The following is a 26,288-nucleotide window of genomic DNA, read 5'->3' as shown; positions in this document are numbered from 1 at the left end:
AGGGAAGCCCATGTGTATGTGTGTGTATGTGTATATATATTCTTTTTCAGGTTCTTTTCCCTTACAGGTTATTACAAAATATTGAGTAGAGTTCCCAGGGCTATACAGTAGGTCTGTGTTGTTTATGTACTGAATTTACTTTATAATTTGGGACGCCATGGACTGTGTAGCTCACCAAGCTCCCCTGTCATGGGATTCTCCAGGCAAGAATACTGGAGTGGGCTGCCATTCCCTTCTCCAGGTTATCTTCCACACCCACGAATCAAACCTGGGTCTCCTGCATTGCAGGAGGACTCTTTACTACCTGAGCCACCAGGGAAGCCCATTTTAATTAGGACAAAATTACTAAAAAGCCAGAAATTTCAGGGACTGGATTAGATTCGCAGTCAACAATTAATCCTGGAGCTCTCACTGTCTGACAGGCTAATGCTTACAAGACAATTACCAATGACAACGACTAATTGTCTGGGCTAAAGTGTCATGGGTGCTGCCGCTTATTCCGAAGCAGCTGCCATGCTCGTCCCCAGAGGTGGCTGCATTTCAGAACTGGGCGAGGTGAGGCCATGTCTCCCCTTCCCATGTCTCTGGGGTTTTGTGGGGTTTAATTAGTTAATGTTCTTAATGTGCCCTGAGATCCTCAGATGTGAGGTGCTGTCCCAGGGAAAGTCAGGTAGTGGTTTTATATGACACGCAGCTAGAAACACGACTGAAGCTGTGAATTTAATTGTTCTTCTATTTGTTTACATCACCTAAGTAGTTTGGAAGTAACAGACCAGGGCTTTATTCTAGTTGGAGGGAAGGTACCATTTGTTGGCACTTTCTCTCTGAGTGAGACTGAGAAGGGGCTACTCTGAGGAGGGGTTACCATGATATGAATAAAACATCACATTATCATCCCAAGGGACAGCACCCACTATTGCATTCCTAACTTTGTATTCTTTTTCTTAAAGAGACTTCCCAAATTGTATAAACCCAAGGTCCCATCAGACTTGGTTCTGCCCTGCACTTTATCTAACAGGAAAAAATATGTCAAAGTAGCTCCATTGTGTCCAACTCTTTGTGACCCCATGGGTTATACAGTCCATAGACTTCTCCAGGCCAGAATACTGGAGTGGGTAGCTTTCGCTTCTCCAGGGTATCTTCCCAACCCAGGGATTGAACCCCACGTCTCCTGCATTGCAGGTGGATTCTTTACCACCTGAGCTATCAGGAAGTCCTTTATCTAACAGGAAAAATACATAAGTTCATAAGTTCAGTCACTCAGTCGTGTCTGAAAAATACATAGGGAAAACTAAATAATATATTTTGAAGGCTTTAGGAAAAAGTAACAGTATACAATCTGGCAGTTTTTAATTTAAAAATAATAATAATCAAAAATCCTACAAGATTTTTCTTTTTGTGAAATGAAGTAAAGTGATTCTAAAAGAGTAATGGAAGAAGTTAGTCAACAAAATTTTAAGGAATAAGAACAAAGAGTCCAAATTTTCTAACAAATATTAAGACATATTATAAAGCCATAGTTATTAAAACAGCAGGTTATCGGGAGCAGGAACAGAACAGAATGGAATCCAAAAAAGAGCCTAAATGTTCATATACAGTAAAGGTAGCACTGGTGCGGAAGAATAAACAATACAATAAACAGTGCTAATCAAATGGGAAAACAATTAATTTGGGTCCCTATTTCATATAATGCACAAAGATCATTCGCAGATACATTAGCAGCTTAAAGGTTTTTTTTAAAATACTTTTAAATTATGAGAAGAAAATATAAGAGAATCTCTCTATTATTTTAGGGGTGGACAAATCTTTCCTTTCAAATGTAGAAGGCAGAAGTCATAAAAGAAAAGTATTGACATACTTGACCCCATCACAATTAAAAAGTTTTATCAAAAGAACCCTAAAATGTTTCTTAAATAAGTAGATACACGGAGAAAGTATTTGCAACACACATAATAGACCAAGAACTGAAGTCTAGGGGAAGAGAAAAAAACCAACAGGCAAAGAAAATGGACAGGAGATGCAAATGACCAATAAACACTTAAAAAGTGTCCAACTTTTTAATGATGCTTAAACAATGATATCTCCTTTCACAGCTATCATACTGGCAAAACTTAAACGTGCTGACAACACTAAGTCCTGGAGAACTAAGAGAGGCTCGGGAGGAAGGCCACTATTGTGGCCATTGTAGGTATATTTCCAGGCCAGCAAGAGCAGTTCTGGGAACACAGCCTGTGGAAACGCTCGCAAGGGGCCCCAGGCGATGTGTGCAAGGATACTTACTGCAGCACAGTTTGCAATATGAAATAGTGGAAACAATTTGCGTCCATCTGAGGACAAGTGTGGCACATTTCATAGAGTGAAATCCTATCCAGAAGATAAGAGGAGCATCCCAGACGTAAGCTTATCAACACTATTAGATCTCAAAGAGCTGAGTGAAGAAGCAAATTTCAGAATTTCGCAAACCCAAAAGGTGCCATTTATGTAAAAAAAAAAAACACTGCCACAAAATGGTAGAATTTTTTCCGATGAACACATGGACTTCATATAAAAGCATAAAAAGAAGGCTGGATGGATGCCTACTAACGTTACAACAATGGCCATTTCTGGGAATGAGAGGGAGAACCAGGCTGGGACATTGATCCAAGGGAATTCAACTCTACCTATATTATCCTAACTTTTTAAAGGAAGACAGTTTCATGCATTAACTCAATTAAGATCCCCCCAAAAAGTCTAATTATAAGGGTAATTTTGTTTCAGAATATTACAAAATGGTTATTTTGTTTAGTATTTTAATATTATGGCTGATTTCAGAAATGACTGACAAGTGAATTTAAGTCCTCACCTTTAAGAAGAGGAAAAATTAAAGGTTCAAGTTAAAACATTCATTCAACTGAAGTTCAGTGGAGAACGAGGAGTTGCAGTCACATGGGGTACCCAGCAGTACACAAGAACCAGACAGAGGTAGTCCTTACTCTAAGAGGCTCACAAGTGATCAGGGTAGGCGGGTGTGCATGCACACACTCACAACCCCCTCCCCCGACATACACCCCTAACTACCTTGCAGTATGGAAGTTGCTAAAGCAGAGGTATGAACAAAGCACATTGTTCACTTATTTATTCATTCATTCATTTAAAAATTTATATTTTATACCTACCACCTGGTGCACATTAACAAACTAGACATTGAAGATTTGGCAGTGAATGAGACTAACTTGCCCTTCCAAATAAAGTCAGTAAGAGAAGAAGAAATACTAAGCTGTGCTAGATGGTGTGTAGAAAACAAGAGCCTGGGAGCCGCTTCAGTCTGAGAGTCAGTGTCCTATTGCGTATGTAAAGCGAAAGTGAAAGTGTTAGGGTCTCAGCTGTGTCTGACTTTTTGTGACCCCATGGACTCGTAGCCCACCAGGCTCCTCTGTCCATGGGATTCTCCAGGCAAGAATACTGGAGTGGGTTGCTATTCCCTTCTCCGGGGGATCTTCCCAACTCAGGAATTGAACCCAGGTCTCCTGCATTGCAGGCAGACTCTTTACTATCTGAGCCACCAGGGAAGCCCATTGGACGTGTCAACTGAGATCTAAAGGATGAGAAGCAGCCTCAACACAGTAAGAGGATGGAGACAGTGAGCAGACAGCACGTTCACGAACTGCTGAAGAGTGAGGGTGTCCTTACTTCCTGACCTGTTTCCTTCCTTGCTTTGTCTCCAGCCCTTCGCTCTTCTTTACAACTGTGTTAGTTTCCTGTGGCTGCTGTGACAAATGCCCACTCATGTGGTGGCTTAAAACAACAGAAATGTATTCTTCCAGAGTTCTGGAAGCCAGAAATCCAAAATCAGTATCTCTGGGCAGAAGTCAAGGTGTCAGCAGGGCCAAGCTCCCTCTTTCAGGATAATCTCATTTCCAGATCCTTTATCACATTGAGGAAGACCTTTTACCAAAATGAAGGCAGCATTTACTCATTCCAGGGGTTAGGGTGAGGATGTCCTTTGGGCAGTCACGTTTCCATCCAACCTCAGAAGCACCTATTGCTGCCTGGATGCTCTGTATCTACTCAAGGGCTTTCCAGGAAGGTCAGACTGAACTTGTCCAAATCTGAAGTCACAGCGTGTCCATCAAATGATTCATTCACGCTTTTTATTTCCATCTGGCAAGACGGTTCCACCATCCACCTGGCTTCTGGACATCCTTGAGGCTTCCCTCTTCCACCACCCTCCTTCCCCATATGCAGTAAAATATCAGGTTCCATTAATTCTCCAAAATATCTCCCAAGTTCATTCGCAGTCACAGCTCTGGTTCAGCCCCTTCTCATCTCTTTCCTGCACACTCTAGTGGCCCCTGGGAACTCTTCTTGAAAACTAGAAGTTGATGGTCTGTCCCTTTCTAGTTCAACATTCCCAGGCTGCTCATCAGACATGCCATGATTAAGAAGAATACAGATTCTTTGCTTCCCCTCCCTCCGTTTCCTGTCCTACTTCCTCCCTCCTGCTGACCCCTCCCTTCCTGCTCCAACAACACTGAGCTGGTGCTCTCCCCTCACATGCCCTGGTCTCTAACACCTCCTCGTTTTTGCACATGCGCAATGTCTTTCCTTTGTCAAAAATCTTTCTGCTTCTTCATCTACAAAGCTCCAATTTGTTTTTGAAGTTCTGATTCAAAAGCTTTCTTTCTATGAAGTCCTATACTGATGTTCCCAAGATGACTTAGATGTAATTCTGCTGGGATCTCAACACAATTTTCTCTCCTTCAAAACAATTCTCTGATTGTAAATTCATTTGTCTTGCATGTTTATCCTACCATTAGGCCAGGCGGGGCTCGCCACATACTGGATCAGGCTCCCAAAGGCTAGTATATGGGATATACTCCGTATTGGCTGAGGGACTGGCAGGAAGCTGAGGATAAAGTCCATACAAAGGAAAACACTCGACAAACCACATGAGAGCAAGACAAAAAGCTTTTCCATATTTTTCAAGGACACTCTTCCTTTCTGGACTGCAGGGCAGCCTCCAAGCCATATAGCATGATGAACTTGAGCTCACTGTCTTGATATGAGACTATAGGTTTTAGCCTCAAACAGGCTAAATTGGAGTTTGTGTCTCTGGAGGACAGGAGAAAGAAGGCCATGACAACAATCACCAGCATTGTTCTTCTTCTCTGAGCGTGGGTTGCAGTCATGATGCTCATCTTTCATCTTACTCTATTCAGGCCCTTTGTCATGTAGTGTCCTCCACTCTGATTCTGAGCTCAGCCTGGGATCTGATTTGGATAAATGACATGTGTTAGTGCGATGCCCAGACCTCAAGAGGCTTTGTGTGTTTCCACACATGCCATCACCATGATAACATGTCCCATCCAGCCTGCGAGAGGCACATGGAGTGGACCCAAGGACAGCCTAGATCTGCCAACAGGCGACCAACCCCAAGACAGGTGGGAAGACCCAGCCATGGTCAGTAGAGCTGTCTAGCTGACCCAAGCTGTGTGAGTGTAGGGCACCACTGTGCTTCTGTAGTTGTTTGTTAGGAGCATTCTTGTGGTAATGGACTATTGATACAGTCACAAAGCATAATACAGAGAATCCACTCAATCCTGAACCTGGTTCTTTGAAAAATAAAATTGACACTGGTGAGATTAAGAAAGGAAAAGACATACAAGAAAAATACCAGGAATAAAACATAGAAACATGGGGAACATCTATAAAGTAAGAAAACCCATAAGAAAATAAAATGAATTAAATACTAAAATTAAAAGACAGCAGCTGTTACACTAGGTAAAAACAACAACCAAATTTATGCTGTTTACAAAAGACACACCTAATATATAAGAAAACAGGAAGGATGAAGATAAAAGAATGGAAAGAGATATGGCATGCCTATATGAGCTAAAGAAAGAAAGCATGGCCACATTAAAATCAGAAAAAGTAGACTTTAAGGTAAAAACCTTTCACCAGAGATAAAGAAGAACACTTTATAACCGATTTTTTTAAGTTCAAGGAAGACATAATGACTTAAAAATCATGCACCTAATAACACAGACTCAAAATATATAATGAAACTGGGGAGGGAGGTGGGTGGGGGGTCCAGGAAGGGGAACACATGTAAACCCATGGCTGATTCATGTCAATGTATGGCAAAAACTATTACAATATTGTAAAGTAATTAGCCCCCAACTAAAATAAATAAATTTATAAAAAAAAAAAAAAAAGAAAATATATAATGAAACAATGATAGATAGGAGTAGAAATTTATATATCTACAATCAAAGCAGGAGATTTTAACAGACCTCTCATGAACAGATCAAACAATTGATGAGGTCAAAAGGATAAAATATTTGACATTGTTATCAAACATATTCCTAAATATAGAACCCTGTACCTAACAACTACAGGATATACACTTTTTTCATGGACTCAAGGAACATTTACCAAAATTGACCATAAGCTCAACAAAATGTAAAGGATTAAAATCACACAGGGGAGGTTCTTGGACTAATAAATAACTTTCTAGGGCCAAGATGGAGCCGCTCCTGCCTGGTGGGGGGCAGGTCAGAAAACTGAAACTTGGGTAACTTTCATGTTCCTGTAAATGCTACACTGAAGCAAAAATGTAGTCGATCCTGTCAGCCAACCCTCAAACGCCATCTCAACTCTGGGCCTTCTTACCCCAAACCAGGGTGACTGTGAGACCTGGCCAACCAGATATTTTCTCTTTTTCTCTTCCTTATTCTTTATCCTATAAAAGCTCCCTTCCTTTTTGTCCACTTTGCAGTTCTCTGAAAAGAGGCCATCCACTTCATGAAGTATTAAAGTTTATTTATATCACCTAAATTGTCTTCTTTAATCATTTCATATGCTTGTTAGTCGCTCAGTCTGTCCAACTCTTTGCCACCCCGTGGGTTGTAGCCTGCCAGGCTCCTCTGTTCATGGAATTCTCCAGGCAAGAATACTGGAGTGGGTTGCCATTCCCTTCTCCAGGGGATCTTCTAGTATATGTGTGTGTTTGTGTGTATGTATGTATATATATATATATATATATACACATACACACTGGAGCTATATATATCTATATATGTATATATACCAACAATTGTACTCTAATCATTTTTAAACCTTCATATACTAAACAATGCTTTTCTAGAAAAATCTAATTTCCTAAAGTTGATTTGAAAGAAATAGAAAATCTGAATATGTTAATAACCTTGAGGGGAAAAAGAACATTGTCAGTCATGAACCTGAAGTCAGAAGCCGGCTTCCAAGGTGACTGTCCCCGGTCTTCCACTGGGCAAGCCCACATGTTCCTGAAAGTCTGAAAATGCCCAGAGCCAGAGCAACATGCAGTGAAGAAAAGGCTTGCAACCTGCCGCGAAATAACTGGCTTGGTGTTGGGCTTAGAATGAATACATCTTCCTTTGCTTGCTTCCATGAGCAAAGACTGTGATTTTTAGCAACTGCCTCCTTAGCTGCTTGCTTGCTCGGATTAAATTTGCTCTGTGATATTTTAAGAGTTGTTGAAACCCCTGTGTAAACAGACATGGAACTCTTGGTGACCCTCGTGCAATGGGTACAGCCCACTGCCAGCCAATTTAATCAAGGGAGAATTCAGAGTATTCATCGTAAGCAATTGATTTTCAAGAGAAAAGTCAGCAGGATCAAACAGCCTGTTGGGATGAAAACCCTCTGAATCACCCCTATCACCGTGTTTTCTAGCAACTAACTCCTGACTCCATATAGTGTAATGGCCAAATTACTATAATTATCCTGCAACACAAGTGCCATATCAACATTATTTTAAACATGGATTTTTTGCATAATCTTTCATTATTATCATTCAGCCTCCCATTTGGAAATGGAAAACAACAACAAACTGTGATCTACCCCCAAAAGAAGAAAGGTCACCAGAGAGAACAAATAAAAGGGCTATTTACATGTGAATGTGGTAAGAGAGATGTGTTTTACAGTCAAACACACTCTTGAAATTCATTAAATGCCTTCTCCCCTGCTTCATAAATATGGGCAAAAGACATGTTGCCTACTGAGAAAATAATCCCAGTACATAATGATCATAACGAATATAAATAAAACCACTTTTCTTTCAAAGACCTCAAGGCCCTATGTACAAATGCATTTGTATTTCAACCACTGAGAAATGGATCTGACTGGTGAATGCAGCAGAGTCATCACTTAGCTAGTGGCTCCCAGTGCTAATGAGGGAGGTAGGACCACTCCTCCTGGCCATCTAGCTCCCTGCAGAATTGAGGAGTCTTCAGAGGGTGCCCTCATTTGTCACGCTGTTTTTAAGGGCATCCAAAAGGGCTTAGAAACCAGTACCTAAATGAGGACAGATAAGTAATCAAAAGACATTCCGGGGCAATGATCCTAACAAGACTGGTTTCCAGCCCTGACTGCCTCCTTCCTGATATGTTACCAGCCCAAGGGTTCCACCCGGAAAACCCATGCAAGCAACTATACTGTTAATGAAGTTAAAATTTGTATTCTAAAGCAAGTCAAGGAAAATCTAAACATAAACATTTTTCTATGTCCCTTGTTCTCCTCTCTCGTCTCTTCTGTGTTATGCATGGACCAAACTCCTCATTAGTAGAAATACCTGGTCAACTATATAGAGCAACATTCTCTCAGTATCCACAGAACAACTCCTTAAAAGAAAACATTTCTGGGATTCCCTTGTGGCCCACTGGTTAGGACTCCACGTTTCCAATGTGGGGGACTCAACGTTCAATCCTTGGGTGAGGAACTAAGATCCTTCAAGGCATGCAATACTGCCAGAAAAATAAATAAATAAAGATAATATTCATTCTTGACCTTGTAAGGGTTTATGATGAGCCACCACTTTGTACTGTGATACTGAATGGTTTGCCTTGGAAACAAACAGAGATCGTTCTGTCGTTTTTGAGATTGCACTCAAGTACTGCATTTCAGACTCTTTTGTTGACCATGATGGCTACTCCATTTCTTCTAAGGGATTCTTGCCCATAGTAGTAGATATAATGGTCCTCTGAGTTAAATTCACCCATTCCAGTCCATTTTAGTTTGCTGATTCCTAAAATGTTGATGTTCACTCTTGCCATCTCCTGTTTGACCACTTCCAATTTGCCTTGATTCATGGACCTAACATTCCAGGTTCCTGTGCTATATTGCTCTTTACAGCATTGGACTTTACTTCCATCACTGTTGCAGGAAGGGGGACCCCTTCCAGGGCCTGAAACTGGGCTCTTGTCTAACACTCAGAAATGAACTGTCCGAGGAGACACATGTGCTGACAAAGCAAGAGATTTTATTGGGAAAGAGCACCAGGGTGGAGAGCAGTAGGGTAAGGGAACCCAGGAGAACAGCTCTGCCACATGGCTTGCAGTCTCGGGTTTTATGGTGATGGGATTAGTTTCCGGGCTGTCCTTAGCCAATCATTCTGACTCAGAGTCCTTCCTGGTGGTGCTCGCCTTATTCAGCCAAGATGGATGCCAGAGAGAAGGATTCTGGGAGGTGGTCAGACATGTGGTGTCTCCTTTTAAGCTTTCCCAAACTCTTCCAGTTGGTGGTGGCTTATTAGTTCCCTGTTCCTTAGAAGGACCTCCTGTCGTAAAACAACTCATGCAAATGGTTACTATGGTGCCTGGCCAGGGTGGGCAGTTTCAATCAGTGTGCTTCCCCTAACATCACCAGTCATATCCACAACTGGGTGTTGTTTTTGCTGGAAAGGGTCAGTTTCCATTCCAATCTCAAAGAAAGGCAATGCCAAAGAATGCTCAAACTACCGCACAATTGCACTCATCTCACACACTAGTAAAGTAATGTTCAAAATTCTCCAAGCCAGGCTTCAACAGTATGTGAACCGTGAACCTCCACATGTTCAAGCTGGTTTCAGAAAAGGCAGAGGAACCAGAGATCAAATTGCCAACATCCGCTGGATCATCAAAATAGCAAGAGAGTTCCAGAAAAACATCTACTTCTGCTTTATTGACTATGCCAAAGCCTTTGACTGTGTGGATCACAATAAACTGTGGAAAATTCTTCAAGAGATGGGAATACCAGACCACCTGACCTGCCTCTTCAGAAATCTGTATGCAGGTCAGGAAGCAACAGTTAGAACTGGACATGGAACAACAGACTGGTTCCAAATTGGGAAAGGAGCACATCAAGGCTGTATATTGTCACCCTGCTTATTTAACTCATATGCAGAATACATCATGAGAAATGCTGGGCTGGATGAAGCACAAGCTGGAATAAAAATTGCTGGGAGAAATATCAATAACCTCAGATATGCAGATGACACCACCCTTAAGGCAGAAAGCAAAAAAGAACTAAAGAGCCTCTTGATGAAAGTGACAGAGGAGAGTGAAAAAGTTGGCTTAAAGCTCAACATTCAGAAAACTAAGATCACTGCATCTAGTCCCATCACTTCATGGTAAATAGATGGGGAAACAGTGGAAACAGTGAAATACTTTATTTTGGGGGGGGCTCCAAAATCACTGCAGATGGTGACTGCAGCCATGAAATTAAAAGACGCTTGCTTCTTGGAAGAAAAGTTATGACCAACCCAGACAGCTTATTAAAAAGCAAAGACATTACTTTGCCAAAAAAGGTGTGTCTAGTCAAAGCTTTGGTTTTTCCAGTAGTCATGTATGGATGTGAGAGTTGGACTATAAAGAAAGCTGAGCACCGAAGAATTGATGCTTTTGAACTGTGGTGTTGGAGAAGACTCTTGAGAGTCCCTTGGACTGCAAGGAGATCCTAAAGGAAATCAGTCCCGAATATTCATTGGAAGGACTGATGCTGAAGCTGAAACTCCAATACTTTGGCCACCTGATGCAAAGAACTGACTCATCTGAAAAGACCCTGGTGCTCAGAAAGATTGAAGGCAGGAGGAGAAGGGGACAACAGAGGATGAGATGGTTGGATGGCATCACTGACTCAATGGACATGGGTTTGAGTAAACTCCGGGAGTTGGTGATGGACAGGGAGGCCTGGCGTGCTGCAGTCCATGGTGTCGCAAACAGTTGGACACGACTGAGCAACTGAACTGAACTGAACCACTTTGTACTTAATCCGGATTGTGAAAACTAGCTACATCATTGAATGTACAGCCCTCTGCCTCAAAAATCTATACAACTGTGCTTTGACCTCTAACGGGTGCAACCATTTTCGGAGCTGTCTGAGAGGTTGTTCCTGGGTTAAAAACCTCAATCTGGCTCGAATAAAATTTCCCATTTCTTTCTTAGATTGACTGATTAATTTTTCATCAGCACTGTCACCGTGAAGATAATCATGTCAGCCTGGGCATAAGCCTGGAATTATTTATTTGTTTTGTCAATTTCTTTAACACACCATTAGAACTCACATAGTTACTTCTGGAAAACTAGAGCTGGCAAGAGTGGCTAAAGTTTCAGAAGAATTCAATTTTCTTACCTTTGTATACCAAAAAGACATTTGCTGCGTTTTTTTTAAAAAAGATGAAATTCAAGTTGTGACAAATATGAGTCAGTATATTAGACTTTGTATGAGCATCAGGTAGAGGGGACATTACTTCCATGTCTTGCAGCCTTGGCCACAGGGCTCCAGAGAGCCACTGACACAGGATCCTAAGTGTCACTGAATGTTGAATCATGTTCCCACAAAATTCATGCTTTAAGTCCTAACCCCTTAATACCTCACAATGTGACTATCTGGAGAAAGGGCCTTTCGTTTATTTTTCAGATTTTTTAATGTCAACCATTTTAAAAGTCTTTATTGAATTTGTTACAATATTGCATCTGTTTTATGTTTTGGTTTTTTTGGCCACAAGGCATGTGGGGTATTAGCTCCCCAACCAGAACCTGCACCCTCTGCATTGGAAAACAAAGTCTTAAACACTGGACCACCAGGGAAGTCCCAAGAAAAGGCCTTGAAAGAGACAGAGTAATATGAGGTCAGATGGGTGAGCCCTTAAGCCACTGTGTATCCTCATAAGAAGAGGGGATTAGGACACAGACAGGAACAGAAGGGAAAACCATGTGAAGACACAAGGAAAAGACGGTCATCTACAAGCCAAGGAGGGAGGCCTCAGAAGAAATCACCCTGCCGACACCTTGATCTCAGACTTCTCATCTCCAGAACTATGAGAAAATGATTTTCTGTTGTTTAAGCCTCCTATTCTGTGGGACCCTTCTATGACAGCCTGAACAAATCCATACAGAGTCCAAGAGGGTCACTAGTTCAGTAATTATAGACCGTACTAGCTGGTATTAATAAATACATGGTCTGAGATACAATATCCAAATATCTTGGTGGAAATGCTGCTAGGCTCTGTAGATGAGTGTTTCATCCACATTTGGAATCCATGTTAAAAGAAGAATAAAGTATAAAACAGAAAGCAACCAAGACATGTAAAATGGAACCTCAGGAAGAGAGGCTAGACAACCTGGGCTACTTGATTAAATAAGACTTGATTTAGCTGCTGTTTCTCAGCCCTCCATATTCCTTCTCCCTGCAGAGGAGAGACTGAGAGTAAGAAGCAAATGCAAGTACAATAAAAGAAATTTAAATAAGACATAAGGGAACATTTCCTGACAATGAGCGATTTTCTTTCATTTAAAAGGCAATGTTGCTATATGGAGATGCTGTGAAAATTATATTTTGAAGGGCCTTTTAAATGTAGAGTAAGCAGTACTTTTCCTGGGTGGGCTGCTTATAAGAGGCTGCGTTGGTTATTCTTCAGAACACCCACGATTCTGTTGTGTGAAATTGTATCTCTCCTGGCCAAGGGCACATTGAGGTCCTTGGAGCCTATGTGTGCTGGGCCCCTGTGCATGTATTGAGATTCACGTTGCAGGACTCGTTCAAAACCAAGACTTTCACTCCCCAGGTCACACCAGCCTGCGTGACAAACAAAAGTTTCATCTTTTGCTTGTTTTTATTTTAACTGGTAAATGTGTCGATGCCAGGGCAGCTGTGGAAATGCAGGCTGTGCCCTATTTTGCCTTATGCATCATCAAGAAAATTGCCAGCTCACTTCTGGTTCCAAAGTCTTCATTGTAATGATGCAGTGAACAAAAGACACAGCTTGATTTGCAATCGCTGGGCCGGGCCAGCAGTGGAGTCAACTGGAAAAAATACATATTGTTTTGAGCCATTTTGTTGTCACTGAAGGAAAATATTCATAAACTGCCAGCATATGGAAGGAGCATCCTGATGCTTGTTCCCTCAGCTTTTGAGACTCCTGGCATTTGAGGGATCTTTCAGTACAATCTCCCATACAAGTAGAAAGCCGTTTCCTGAGAGTTATGGCTATTCATGAATTTTTCCAATGTCTGGGGAACTTGGCTACTTCTAAACAAGGTACTCCACTTAATAAAAAATAAACTTTTACTAGATTTTCCTTAAACTAGGACAAAATCTGCATCCTCAGACTTTGTTCCCATTGGTCCCAATTTAGTCTCAAGGTTTAGTAGCTAAAAACCCAAATTTACAAGTGTGTGTAATAATTTATAGATGAAGAACCAGTAGCTAAAAGAACGGGATCATATACAAATTATTCAAGTAAAATGCAAAGTGAATGTGCATGGTTACAATTTTCAGATCCAATGGAAACTTCGGACACAGCTGAAATGATGAGATGGCAGCTGATCACAGTATGTACAGTAGCTAAAGAATGAGGAACTTGATAACTAAATTCCATATAGGTTAAACAGATTCTGTATTCAGAAATACAGTGAATCATGTAACTTTGATATTGTTAAATCATTAGAAATAATCAGCATCATATTACAAAGATTTAAATATTTTAAGATCTTTACCTAAAGAAGCTAGCAAACTGCATTTTTGTTTCTTTGCTTAATAAATAATTTGGTTGGAAAAAATAAAGAATGGGGACCACTGTATGAGCTCTGGAATGTGAAGTCATGATGTTGTCACTCTGCTTGGAAGGGGTGGAGGTTTGCATGAAATTGTGCGTTTCACAGCTGGTGGGAACAGATCTCACCTTGAGTCAAGGACCTGAGAACAAGCAGTTTATTTGGGAGGTGATTCAGGAAGCACAGTAGGGAGGTTAGGAAGAGAGAAGGGAAAGGAAGGCAGCTAATGAAACATATGTCATCACATGGATCATCAGCTGGAACTTCATCTCCTGGAGGAGCTCTGAGAAACAATGCAAAACTCACGTCTCAAAGCTATCCCACCCAGGGGTGAGGGAGCTGAGGTATTTATACTTCAACTCCTTTCAGTTGTGGTAAGTAAATGTTTTCACAGCTGGTGGGGAAAGACTAGACCAGCAGTGTGTTGGGGTGGGTTCTCTCAGAAGCAGACCCTGAGTCAAGGATTCAAGCACAACTGTCTATCTGGGAGTTGATGGAGAAGATATCAGTAGGGGAGCAGGGACAAGAAACAGGGAAGCTGGGGGACTTTCCTAGTGGTCCAGTGGTTAAGAACCCACCTTCCAATGCAGGGGACTCAGGTTCGATCCCTGGTCAAGGAACTAAGATCCCACATGTTGTAGGGCAACTAAGCAATGAAAGATCCCATGTGCTGCAACTAAGATCCTGACACAGCCAAATAATAAATAAATATTTTTTAAAAAAGAAACAGAGAATCAGAGGCTGCTCCTGGGGTCTCAATGTCCTGGTACTTCCTGCCCACCTCTGGCACAGGACAGATTGGCCGTGCACAGTCCTGGCAAATCCCACAGACACAAGAGGTGAAGATTCCAGAAGATGGGAGTTGTCCAAAGCGTGCACACACACACACACACACACACACACGTCACTGAGAGCTCCTAAAAGTGGTAACTCATTCAATAATTCATTGAAGTGAAAAAATTGATCATGTATTTGTATAGTAGACCCACCACTGGAGTTTTTGATCACAGCCACCCTAGACAAAAAGTCAAGTGGAAGGGTGATCTGGGTTCTGGGTCAGCCCCTGCTGAGCTGTAACACCTTTTGTGAATTTGGGCAGCAGGGGTCACCTTTCCCAGTTGGTGCTAGTGGTGAAGAACCCACCTGCCAAGGCAGGAGACCCAGGAGATGTGGTTTCGATCCCTGAGTTAGAAAGATCCCCCTGGAGGAGGGCGTGGCAACCCACTCCAGTATTCTTGCCTAGAGAATCCCATGGACAGAGGAGCCTGGCAGGCTGCAGTCCATGGGGTCGCAAAGAGCCAGACATGACTGAAGCAACATAGCACACATGCATGCACCTTTCTTAGCTCTTGTACATCAAGTCACGAGGATAAAATGAGACAATATATACGAAAATCCTTTGAAAGGTAAAAAGCATGAACAAAACTGAAAGCCTAAGGCACAATGGTGTGTGCCCATTGAAACAAGAATTTTATTTTATTTTTTAATAAATTTATTTATTCTAGTTGGGGTAATTACTTTACAATATTGTAGTGGTTTTTGCCATACGTTGACATGAATCAGCCATGGGTTTACATGCATTCCCCATCCTGAACCCCTCTCCCACCTCCCTCCCCATCCCATCCCTCTGGGTCATCCCATTGCCCCAGCCCTGAGCATTTGTCTCATGTATCGTACCTGGAATGGTGTTCTGTTTCACATATGAAAATATACATCTTTCAATGCTATTCTCTCAGAACGTCCCACCCTCACCTTCTACCTCAGAGTCCATAAGACTGTTCTATGCATCTGTGTCTCTTATTCTGTCTCGCATGTAGGGTTATCGTTACCATCTTTCAAATTCCATATATATGCATTAGTATACTGTATTGGTGTTTTTCTTTCTGGCTTACTTCACTCTGTATAATGGGCTCCAGTTTCATCCATCTCAAAAGAACTGATTCAAATGTATTCTTTTTAATGGCTGAGTAATATTCCATTGTGTATATGTACCACAGCTTCCTTATCCATTCGTCTGCTGGTGGACATCCAGGTTGCTTCCATGTCCTGGCTATTGTAAACAGTTCTGCAATGAACACTGGGGTACACACGTCTCTTTCAATTCTGGTTTCCTCAGTGTGTATGCCCAGCAGTGGGATTGCTGGGTCATATGGCAGTTCTATTCCCAGTTTTTTAAGGAATCTCCACACTGTTCTCCATAGTGGTTGTACTAGTTTGCATTCCCACCAACAGTGTAAGAGGGTTCCCTTTTCTCCACACCCTCTCCAACATTTATTGCTTGTAGACTTTTGGATAGCAGCCATTCTGACAGGCGTGAAATGGTACCTCATTGTGGTTTTGATTTGCATTTCTCTAATAATGAGTGATGTTGAGCATCTTTTCATGTGTTTGTTAGCCATCTGTATGTCTTCTTTGGAGAAATGTCTGTTTAGTTCTTTGGCCCATTTTTTGATTGGGTCATTTATTTTTCTGGAATTCAGCTGCAGGAGTTGCTTGTACATTTTTGAGATTGTTTGTCTGTTGCTTCATTTGCTATTATTTTCTCCCATTCTGAAGGCTGTCTTTTCACCTTGCTTATAGTTTCCTTTGTTGTGCAGAAGCTTTTAATTTTAATTAGTCCCATTTGTTTATTTTTGCTTTTATTTCCAATATTCTGGGAGGTGGGTCATGGAGGATCCTGCTGTGATTTATGTCGGAGAGTGTTTTGCCTATGTTTTCCTCTAGGAGTTTTATAGTTTCTGGTCTTACGTTTAGATCTTTAATCCATTTTGAGTTTATTTTTGTGTATGGTGTGAAACAAGAATTTTAGCTCGTATTTTAGAGAAATTATATTTCCTTTAACTTGAGACTTTCATCAGATAAAAAAAGGACAGGATCATAACACATTTCCAGTTTTCTCTGGAGTCTCATTCTTTGTTGCTGTCGATGTGAAGGGGGCAGCAAAATGTGCCAATGACTCTTTTCTGGAATATAATGAGCTGTTGATTTGTAAATCCATCCCTGAGTTATTTGGAAGTCTACAGTAGTGTTTCCTGGTAATAAAACTTCATAATCACCTTTTTATTAGTGGAGCTGGATTTTCAAAAATAAACAAGACACACAAAATGACAAGAGAAATTTTCCTATTTCCTTTAGCTACCATCCTGTCCTAGATAAACTAATTTTAGGTAAAAATATTAAAAGTGGTAGAGAGAGTAGTAAGACTTCTTTCAGTTTCCATATCTCTGGGGCTTTTGCTAAACAGACACACTTTGGCTAAACAGATTATGTGTTTTTAAGTCCAGGGTTCGGGCTAAATTTTGAATTGTGTTCCTGCCCATAAAGTTTCTAAGATAGGAACCTCCCAGTCATTCTATGTAACTTCAGAGCTACTCAGAAACACACTGAAAGGGAACCATATCTTTTCAACATTTTTCTAAAGATTTTTTTTTATGTGGACCATTTTAAAAGTCTTTATTGAATATTTTATAGTACTGTTTCTCTATGTTATAGTTTTTTGGCTGAGAGGTATGTGGGATCTTAGTTCCCCGATCAGAGATCAAACCCATACCACTGCTCTAGAAGGTGAAGTCTTAACCACTGGACTACCAGGGAAGTCCCTCAACTTGTTTTTAATAATGACAACAATCAAGGGGAGAGGAAAAACAACTTTAATTTTTTCAGAACTTACTCCATGCTCAGCAGAGAGCTAAGGTCATCATGTAGATTCTAACATTTAACCATCCCAATGACTTTCTGGTTTTGATACTATTTTTATCTCCATTTTAGGCATGAGAAAACTAAGCCATAAAAACTATTGAATGCTGCCTTCAAGAAGAATTTATACATTCAAAAGTGACAATGATAACATATTATTCAAGACTGTCTCATGCTGAAGGTTCCTTCAGAACACTCCAGTATGTCTTAGCTGAGAAGCAAGGGCAAGCCAGCCTTCACCATGAAACAATAAAGACCTCAAAGCTCTTATTAATACAGAAGGGATCTCCCTCTCCAGCTACAGATCTGAAAGGTCTTTGTGACCTGTGTGAATGTTCTGATCAGCTCCATGCGCTTGGTTTCCTGTCCAGTGGATAAGATCTGCCAAACCAACACCTGCTGTTGTTTAGATCAACAAGTTCTCTGCTTGTCAGTCTTGCTCCCAACATGCTCCTCTTCCTATTTTTGAACAATCTTTTTTTTTTGACATCTAGAGGCATTTATTTTATGCAAAAAAACTTAAATATAAATATATGTACACAGAAAGTACACATTACCTATGCTGAACAATGCCAAGTAACAGTACATTGATGCAACAGTTGTCTTCAAAAATAAACATAAAAATGGAGCCCAGACTGGCAGACAAGAGCAAAATCTTGATATAGTCTTTCAGACGTGAGAAAGCAGAGCAATTCAAGATGCCCTGATGTTAACCTTGGAAGACTCATGTAGGTGAAAGACCAACCACAAAGTGATGAATAATGACTGCTCGAAATGAGGACCCATGCTGATGGCGCACTAAGTTTGATGGAGACGCTGAGTAAAGCCCTGGACCTGAGCGATCTCAGTCAGACCCCACAATGCCCCTTCGTGGGAGGTGTTACTACTCTTCCTGTTTCACAAATGAAGAAACCTAGGTTTGGAGAACTAGATTTACACACCCTGCTGCATCTCCCTGATTTAAGAAATAAAACACTTAACCTCAAAGATGCTCATGGATGTAGGGAGACTTTGTTAAATTAAAATACCAAAGTTTGAGATGACCCAGTTTCACTTGGTGAAAATCCTAATACAGACATGATTTTAAAATCAGTTCTAATATTGTAGATGGCTAAAAATAAACAATTTAAAATGACTACTTGCAATAGACCTGTATTACATAATAAGTTGTTGATGACATAAACACAGAAGCGCTAATTGTTGGGTTACAACTTAAAGATATACATACATATATCTGAATATATACATATTTGTATAAATGAATCACTTTACTGTATACCTGAAACTAACATAACATTACTAATCAACTATACTTCAATTAAAAAAAATAAAATAAAAAACTTAAGGACATACAGAATTCCTCTAGTTCTTGACTTAAAAGATTCACTTATCATATTTAGGTTTTGGGTTCTATGTGTGTGTGCAAGTAAAATCCTGAAACGCTATCAATTATTTCACCACAACTTACCTCTACTCTAACAATGAACTTCTGAAGATAGACGTTCTGAATTCAGGAGACCTACAGCGGCAAGGCCGTGGTGTCTACCCAGGGCCATGCCCCTTGACCCTCTGTGGTCACAGATACAGGCACAAGGTTGTGATGCACCAGGAACCACTCCTGAAAGGGGACTGGGGACAGAGTTGCCCAGCAGGTGCCACCACCCAGTTCCAGCACAGAGTCAAAAGCACAGCACAGCGCACAAAGCTCCATCCCCGGCGTGCTCCTGCGACAGCCACTGTACCTGAACTTTCGTGGATGCTGAACTCCTGGGGTGGTTCTAGGATGTCGTCATGATGCGGGATGCAGAGTCCATGGAAGGGTCCCAAGTCAAAGCACTCGTGCAGGAGCTGCAGGTTCACTTGTGAGCAAACGCTCATGAACCCGACAGCCACACCTTCCACCTGAAATGTCCAAGATATCTCATGACCATCCGACCTCAGGTGAACGGGCACCACGAAACTCCCATGAGCCCCTGCCCGTGGGCACCGGGAGCAGTAAGGGAGGGAGCCCCCTACGGTCAGGCGCAGTGCACAGCAACATGACAGGCTCAAAACACGATGTCGTGGATGACCACCTTGGATGGAGGACAATCCATCACGGATGACAATCCTAGAGATGGGTCTGGAACTTAGGGAGGCTGTCATGGTGTTCTTGAGGGGAAACTTTGCCCAAACAATACCCCTGCCTGCCCTAAATCCTTTCACTTCCTTACTGCAAGCCCAACCCTCCTGTCTACTTTCCTCCCCTACACCATGCAGTCCCAAGGAAGAGCGGCCATTATTTCCAGTGGCCATCTGGTTGACCCCAATTTAGAACAAGTTAATAATTCGCTCCTTATCAGGTAGTTACTCTTCAATTTTCTTGTGTGTGTGTGTGTGTGTTGTGTGTGTGCACGAGCTCAATTGTGCCCAACTTTTTGTGACCCCATGGACTGTAGACCGCCAGACTCCTCCTGTCCACAGGATTTCCCAGACAAGAATACTGGAGTGGGTCACCATTTCCTTCTCCAGGGGATCTTCCCAATGCTGGGATGGAACCTGTGTCTCTTGAGTCTCCTCCATTGGCAGGTGGATTCCTTACAAATAGCGCCACATGGGAAGACTTATTTCTTTCATTTTCTTCAACATGTATTTGACTGGATGGTCTCATGGGGAGGAGATGAGAGGAAGGAGATTTGGTGGAAAGTTCTGAGAGAAATAAACTCATTGCACCTGTTCACCAGGCGTGTCTGATCTACAACATAATCACCTCCCAGCATCCTGTGCTGTGCTGTGCTGTGTCACTCAGTCGTGTCTGACCCTTTGCGACCCCACGGACTGTAGCCCGCCAGGCTCCTCTGTCCACAGGGATTCTCCAGGCAAGAATACTACAGTGGGTTGCTATGCCCTCCTCCAGGGAGTCTTCCCAACCCAGGGATCAAACCCAGGTCTCCCACATTGTAGGCAGATTCTTTACCATCTGAGCCACCAGAGAAGCCCTCTCAGCATCCTACCTGATTCTAAACCTCCTGTAATGGCCCTCATCATTTTAGGCCTTTGATGAGGAATACATCAGTGGGAAGATGAGGGTAACAGTGAGATATAATAAAAAATATTTGGTCTTCATCCCTCACTCCTGGCTCAAAGTTCATAAAACACTCATAATTTCCTGAGAGTCTTTTATTCTTCATAATATGCCCCCTTTCAATGGTACATGAGTTTATGCTAATGAGGTCACTCTCAGAGGATGGGAACTGGTTACCAGAGGAATCAGCCATGTGATTAGAGGGTTGGAGCTTTCAACCCTGTTCCCTCGACCCTGGTGGCTCAGACGGTAAAGAATCTGCCTGAAATGTGAGAGACCTGGGTTCAATCCCTGGGTCGGGAGGATTCCCTGGAGGAGGAAATGGCAACCCACTCCAGTATTCTTGCCTGGAGAATCCCCATGGACAGAGCCTGGTGGGCTGCAGTTCATGGGGTTTCTAAGAGTTGGACACAACTGAGCGACTAAGCACACAGCACCTCAACCTCTGAGAAGGGGAGAGGAGCTAGAGAGTGAGTGCAGCCACCACAGTCAAAGATTTACTCAACTGTTACTGGAAAACTAGAAAAACACCTAAACAATGGGGTTCCCAAGCCTCTGTGCTGGTGAACACACGGAAATGCCAGGCAGTGGTGGGCCCAGAGAGGGCATGGAAGCTCCCCCCGCTCTCCCCTCCTCCCCCAATACATCTCTTCCATTTCCTATTCCTGAGCTGTATCCTTTACAGTGAACCCATGATGGCAAGTAAAGAGTCGCCTGAGCTCTGTGAACCCTTCCAGCAGGTTCTCAAACATAACCAAGGGGGTCATGGGAACCCGTGAGTTATCGCTGGTCAGTTAAAAGCACAGGGGACAATCTAGGGCTTGTGAATGGCATTTGATGGGGGCAGTTTTGTGGGCCTGAGCCCTAAATCTGTAGGGTCTGCACTAAGGCTGAGCAGTAGCAGAAAGTGAATTAGACTGCAAGACAGCCAGCCTGGTGACTAAAAGCTGGAGAGTTGGCTGGTGTGGGAAAGATGCAACACATTTGGGATCATAAGTGTTCTGAGTAGAGGAAACAACATATCTTTTTATGAGTGACTAGTGGCACCCCACTCCAGTACTCTTGCCTGGAGAATCCCATGGACAGAGAAGCCGGGTAGGCTACAGACCATGGGGTCGCTAAGAGTCGGACATGACTGAGTGACTTCACTTTCACTTTTCCCTTTCATGCACTGGAGAAGGAAATGGCAACCCACTCCAGTATTCTTGCCTGGAGAATCCCAGGGACAGAGGAGCCTGGTGGGCTGCCATCTATGGGGTCACACAGAGTCAGACACGACTGAGGCGACTTGGCAGCTGATCTAGGCCTATTACTGGTACTGACATATTATAAATTGACAACAAATTTTAATTCTATCAAATTTTAATGCCACATTGACCAATGACTGTGATTGAAATTCTTTACTATGTTCCTTTAGTAATTCTGGATTTCTCTCTTCTCAGCAAGGAAAGCATTTAAAATTTTAAAAGAGGTAAGAAGGAATACAGAGTTCTCAGGTTAATTAGTGTCACTCCTAGTGATTATTTTACAATATGTACATATATCAAAATATTAGGTTGGACACCTTAAACTTATACAATGTTATATTGTATTCTAGCTCAATAAAATTAGGAAGAAGAAAAATAAACACATTTCGCATAAATAATTCCTTTGATCTTTATGTGGGTTCTAACCAAATTCTGGTAACTGATTTGACTCTGACAGCTCTTAAAAGAAAACAGCATTTACTGGGTGGGTTCTAGCCCTCTAGAGTTCAGATTTTATTTCTTGAGACAACCATTCAGTCAGAAGAGCTCAACAATTGTCGGAATTCCCAGATCTTAAGAATGCGACATCATTCCATAAATGCCCAGTTGGATAAAATGGTTAATACTCCCTAAAGTAGAGCAAGAAGCTACAACACTCTTTTAAACATCAGAGGAAAAAAAGTTAGCTATTAAGCTATTTGTTCTCAAATGTATCTTCTGGCTTGAAACTGTTCGTTCTCCAAGATGTGTTTGAATAGTAAACATGAGATTGCCTGTAATTCTCCCAAATGCTAGGATACAAGAGGAATTTTTTTTAATGAATTTTTTTCCATGCATATTCTTTTCTTTACAGGCTCCCCCAAATACTAGCTGAAAAAGGCTGGATTCACACAGCTGTTTTACAAATCCATCGACACTTCAATAAAAGTCCAAAATAAACATTTTAATTTTTTTCCCAAATAACAAGTGATTGTTTGTCTTGTTTGCACACGTGAACAAAGGCTGCGTAGCCGCAGTTGTCTGGCTTCTCTGTAATTTTAGGCCCGAGACTCAGCAGACACTGATTAACCAATCCATCTACCATATGTGCAGGGAGAGACGGCCAGCCTCCCTCTCGGCAGGGAAAATTGGCATCCATCTTGGTTCACATGGAGATGTCCTTCTCATCTACAGCCACGCTGGCGCAGTGCAACTTCCATGGCCTGAAATACCTTTTGCTGGCTTCGCGGCGAGCTGCGTGTGCACGATAAGAATGTATTATTTATAAGACTGCTGTTAGTAATGAGCTATTACACTAATGGCTCGTCATGTTTGGAATTTGATTTCAAATGGCATGGATCACACATTCTGATGAAAATGAGAAAAACATGTTTTGCCATTAGGAACAAAGATTTCACGTTCTCCAATTCTGCAACCTGTTATATTCTCGTCATTCATCCCGGGGCTGTGACAATTCACAAAGTTAAGGATGATGGACCCAACACAGCAACGATATATTGTGGACGTGCCTGCTTTTTCCCTTTGGGTTCCTTTGTGATTACCGTTCTGACCTGAAAAACACCGTTCTTAAATGTGAATTTGCGGGAGTATTCAAATGCATCTTTGTGTGCATGTGTGTTTTCCAGGAAAAAAAAAAAAAAAGCTGATTTGATGGATGTTTTCTCTTTTACTTGTACAGTGAAAAGATAATGATTGCAGGCTCCTGTCTGTCTTCCAGGTAACAAGTACTTTCCACTCCAAAGGTGGCTTTCATTATCTCACACTATGAGCAAAACTGAGTTTGTTGCTGTGCTTGTTTTTCCCATGAGGATCCATATGACAATGCATAAGGCTAAGATCACCATAAACCACACATTTGGTCACCGAGTCTTCATAAGCAGGTCCATCAATAGGCCCGTGTGCAACATATCATTCACACTTTCATCTAAAAAGCCCTGTATCACCCACCTTTCTGGATGACCATACTCCACAGTGAGGTTGCCCTCATTGTGACAACTATCAGCTCTGATCCTTCCCGCCTGATGCCAGAGGCATGGCTGGGCAGGCAGGCTCTGCCCACCCGCAAGTCAGTGGTGCCTCCTTGGACCGCTGCTGCCCACGCTGCGGATGCTGCCAAGGCAGACACTCTGCCCATCTGTCTCCAGGAGCCGCCCTTGGCCTCCAACCACCCTGCCCTGAAATCTCAGTTTTGAGTAAACACCAGATGTCAAGGTAAGCCGGGATGAAGTTATAAAAAGCAACTTTGCTGACTCAGAACTCCTCCAAAGTGTCCATGAAGTCAAAGAAAACACTCACAGTTAAAAGCTTTTAGTCCACAGCTTCCACAGTGCAGATACAGTTCTCAGGCCTTCCACACACATGGCCTGTGACTTCCATGGATGGGTCTGGAAGGGACAGGCTTGCTGGACTGTGTCCTGTTCTCTCTGCTCACCCAAAACTGTAGTGTGCTGGGTAACTCCTAAGCGGCAGTTACAAATAAGCGGGAAAAGCTTATTCATAATTGTTGCCAATTTCTGTGGTGTAAATACTCATGTTGCAGCCTGTCATTAGTTCCTGGTATGATGTCATTGAGAGGAAAACTGGAAAAAGATGCCCAGTAGCCATAATTACAGTAATTCCACTGCACAGAGACCACAGATATAAGTGACTCCAAGATAATAGTAAAATAATGACAAAGTTATGGCCTTTGAGCACATCTTTGCATGGGCTCAATAAAGGACAGAAATGGTATGGACCTAACAGAAGCAGAAGATATTAAGAAGAGGTGACAAGAATACACAGAAGAACTGTACAAAAAAACATCTTCACAACCCAGGTGATCACGATGGTGTGATCACTCACCTAGAGCCAGACATCCTGGAATGTGAAGTCAAGTGGGCCTTAGGAAGCATCACTACGAACAAAGCTAGTGGAGGTGATGGAATTCCAGTTGAGCTATTTCAAATTCCAAGATGATGCTGTGAAAGTGCTGCACTCAATATGTCAGCAAATTTGGAAAACTCAGCAGTGACCACAGAACTGGAAAAGGTCAGTTTTCATTCTAATCCCAAAGAAAGGCAATGATAAAGAATGTTCAAACTACTGCACAATTGCACTCATCTCACACGCTAGTAAAGTAATGCTCAAAATTCTCCAAGCCAGGCTTCAACAGTATGTGAACCATGAACTTCCAGATGTTCCAGCTGGTTTTAAAAAAGGCAGAGGAACCAGAGATCAAATTGCCAACATCCGCTGGATCATCAAAAAAGCAAGAGAACTCCAGAAAAACAACTACTTCTGCTTTATTGACTATGCCAACACCTTTGAGTGTGTGGATCATGGCAAACTGTGGAAAATTCTTCAAGAGATGGGAATACCAGACCACCTGACCTGCCTCTTGAGATCTGTATGCAGGTCAGGAAGCAACAGTTAGAACTGGACATGGAACAACAGACTGGTTCCAAATAGGAAAAGGAGTACATCAAGGCTGTATATTGTCACCCTGCTTATTTAACTAACATGCAGAGTACATCATAAGAAACGCTAGGCTGGATGAAGCACAAGCTGGAATCAAGAAGCAGCAAACTTTATTTTTGGGGGGCTCCAAAATCACTGCAAGTGGTGACTGCAGCCATGAAATTAAAAGACACTTACTCCTTGGAAGGAAAGTTATGACCAACCTAGACAGCATATTAAAAAGCAGAGACATTACTTTGGCAAAAATGGTCCATCTAGTCAAGGCTATAGTTTTTCCAGTAGTCATGTATGGATGTGAGAGTTGGACTATAAAGAAAGCTGAGCACCGAAGAACTGATGATTTTGAACTGTGGTGTTGGAGAAGACTCTTGAGAGTCCCTTGGACTGCAAGGAGATCCAATCAATCCATCCTAAAGGAGATCAGTCCTGAGTGTTCACTGGAAGGACTGATGCTGAAGCTGAAACTCCAATACTTTGGCCACCTGATGCAAAGAACTGACTCATCTGAAAAGACTCTGATGCTGGGAAAGATTGAAGGCGGGGGGAGAAGGAGATGACAGAGGATGAGGTGGTTGGATGGCATCATCGACTCAATGGACATGAGTTTGGGTAGACTCCGGGAGTTGGTGATGGATAGGGAGGATTGGCGTGCTGCAGTGCGTTGGGTTCAGAAAGAGTCAGACACGACTGAGCAACTGAACTGAACTGGACTGATGACCTTTGAGGATTTATTGATTTTGCTTTTAGTATAATTTATTACACTGTTAGTTTATATCACTTAATTTTTGACAATGGCTATGTTTAACGACCATCTTGCCAAGTTCCTGAAGATTTAACAACTGGCTCCCGTGAGCCAGGGCGAGTGCACCCGCCTCCCCCACCCCCGCCCCAGAACACTGCTGCCAAACAGCCAGCCTGAGGAAGCCCAGAGGGGTTGGGAAGAGGGTCCTGGGAGGTCAGTGGGAGGGTGGTGACTGCACTGGTCTTGAACCC

The 26,288-nt window shown here is 42.2% G+C and overlaps 1 protein-coding gene and 1 long non-coding RNA gene across 2 annotated transcripts in view; both read right to left on the bottom strand.

Moving 5' to 3' along the window:
- Positions 1–26,288, bottom strand: part of CFAP61 (cilia and flagella associated protein 61) — a 252,305-nt gene that overhangs the window by 180,030 nt on the left and 45,987 nt on the right. Inside the window, exon 8 of the mRNA XM_081558711.1 lies at positions 19,271–19,430. Coding sequence (XP_081414837.1) covers positions 19,271–19,430 — 160 coding nt within the window. The remainder of the gene's footprint in view (positions 1–19,270; positions 19,431–26,288) is intronic.
- LOC145532825 (uncharacterized) lies at positions 1,388–6,955 on the bottom strand. Its single transcript, XR_014073595.1, has 2 exons — positions 6,213–6,955; positions 1,388–6,044 (listed from the first exon to the last, which is right to left on the bottom strand). It is a non-coding gene; the product is annotated as an uncharacterized LOC145532825 (long non-coding RNA).

This window comes from Giraffa tippelskirchi, chromosome 13, assembly GCF_054371585.1.
Source record: "Giraffa tippelskirchi isolate mGirTip1 chromosome 13, T2T-mGirTip1v1.2.pri, whole genome shotgun sequence".
Lineage (NCBI taxonomy): Eukaryota > Metazoa > Chordata > Mammalia > Artiodactyla > Giraffidae > Giraffa > Giraffa tippelskirchi.
Note: the sequence above shows the minus strand (reverse complement) of the source record. Positions and strands in the feature narration are given on the sequence as shown.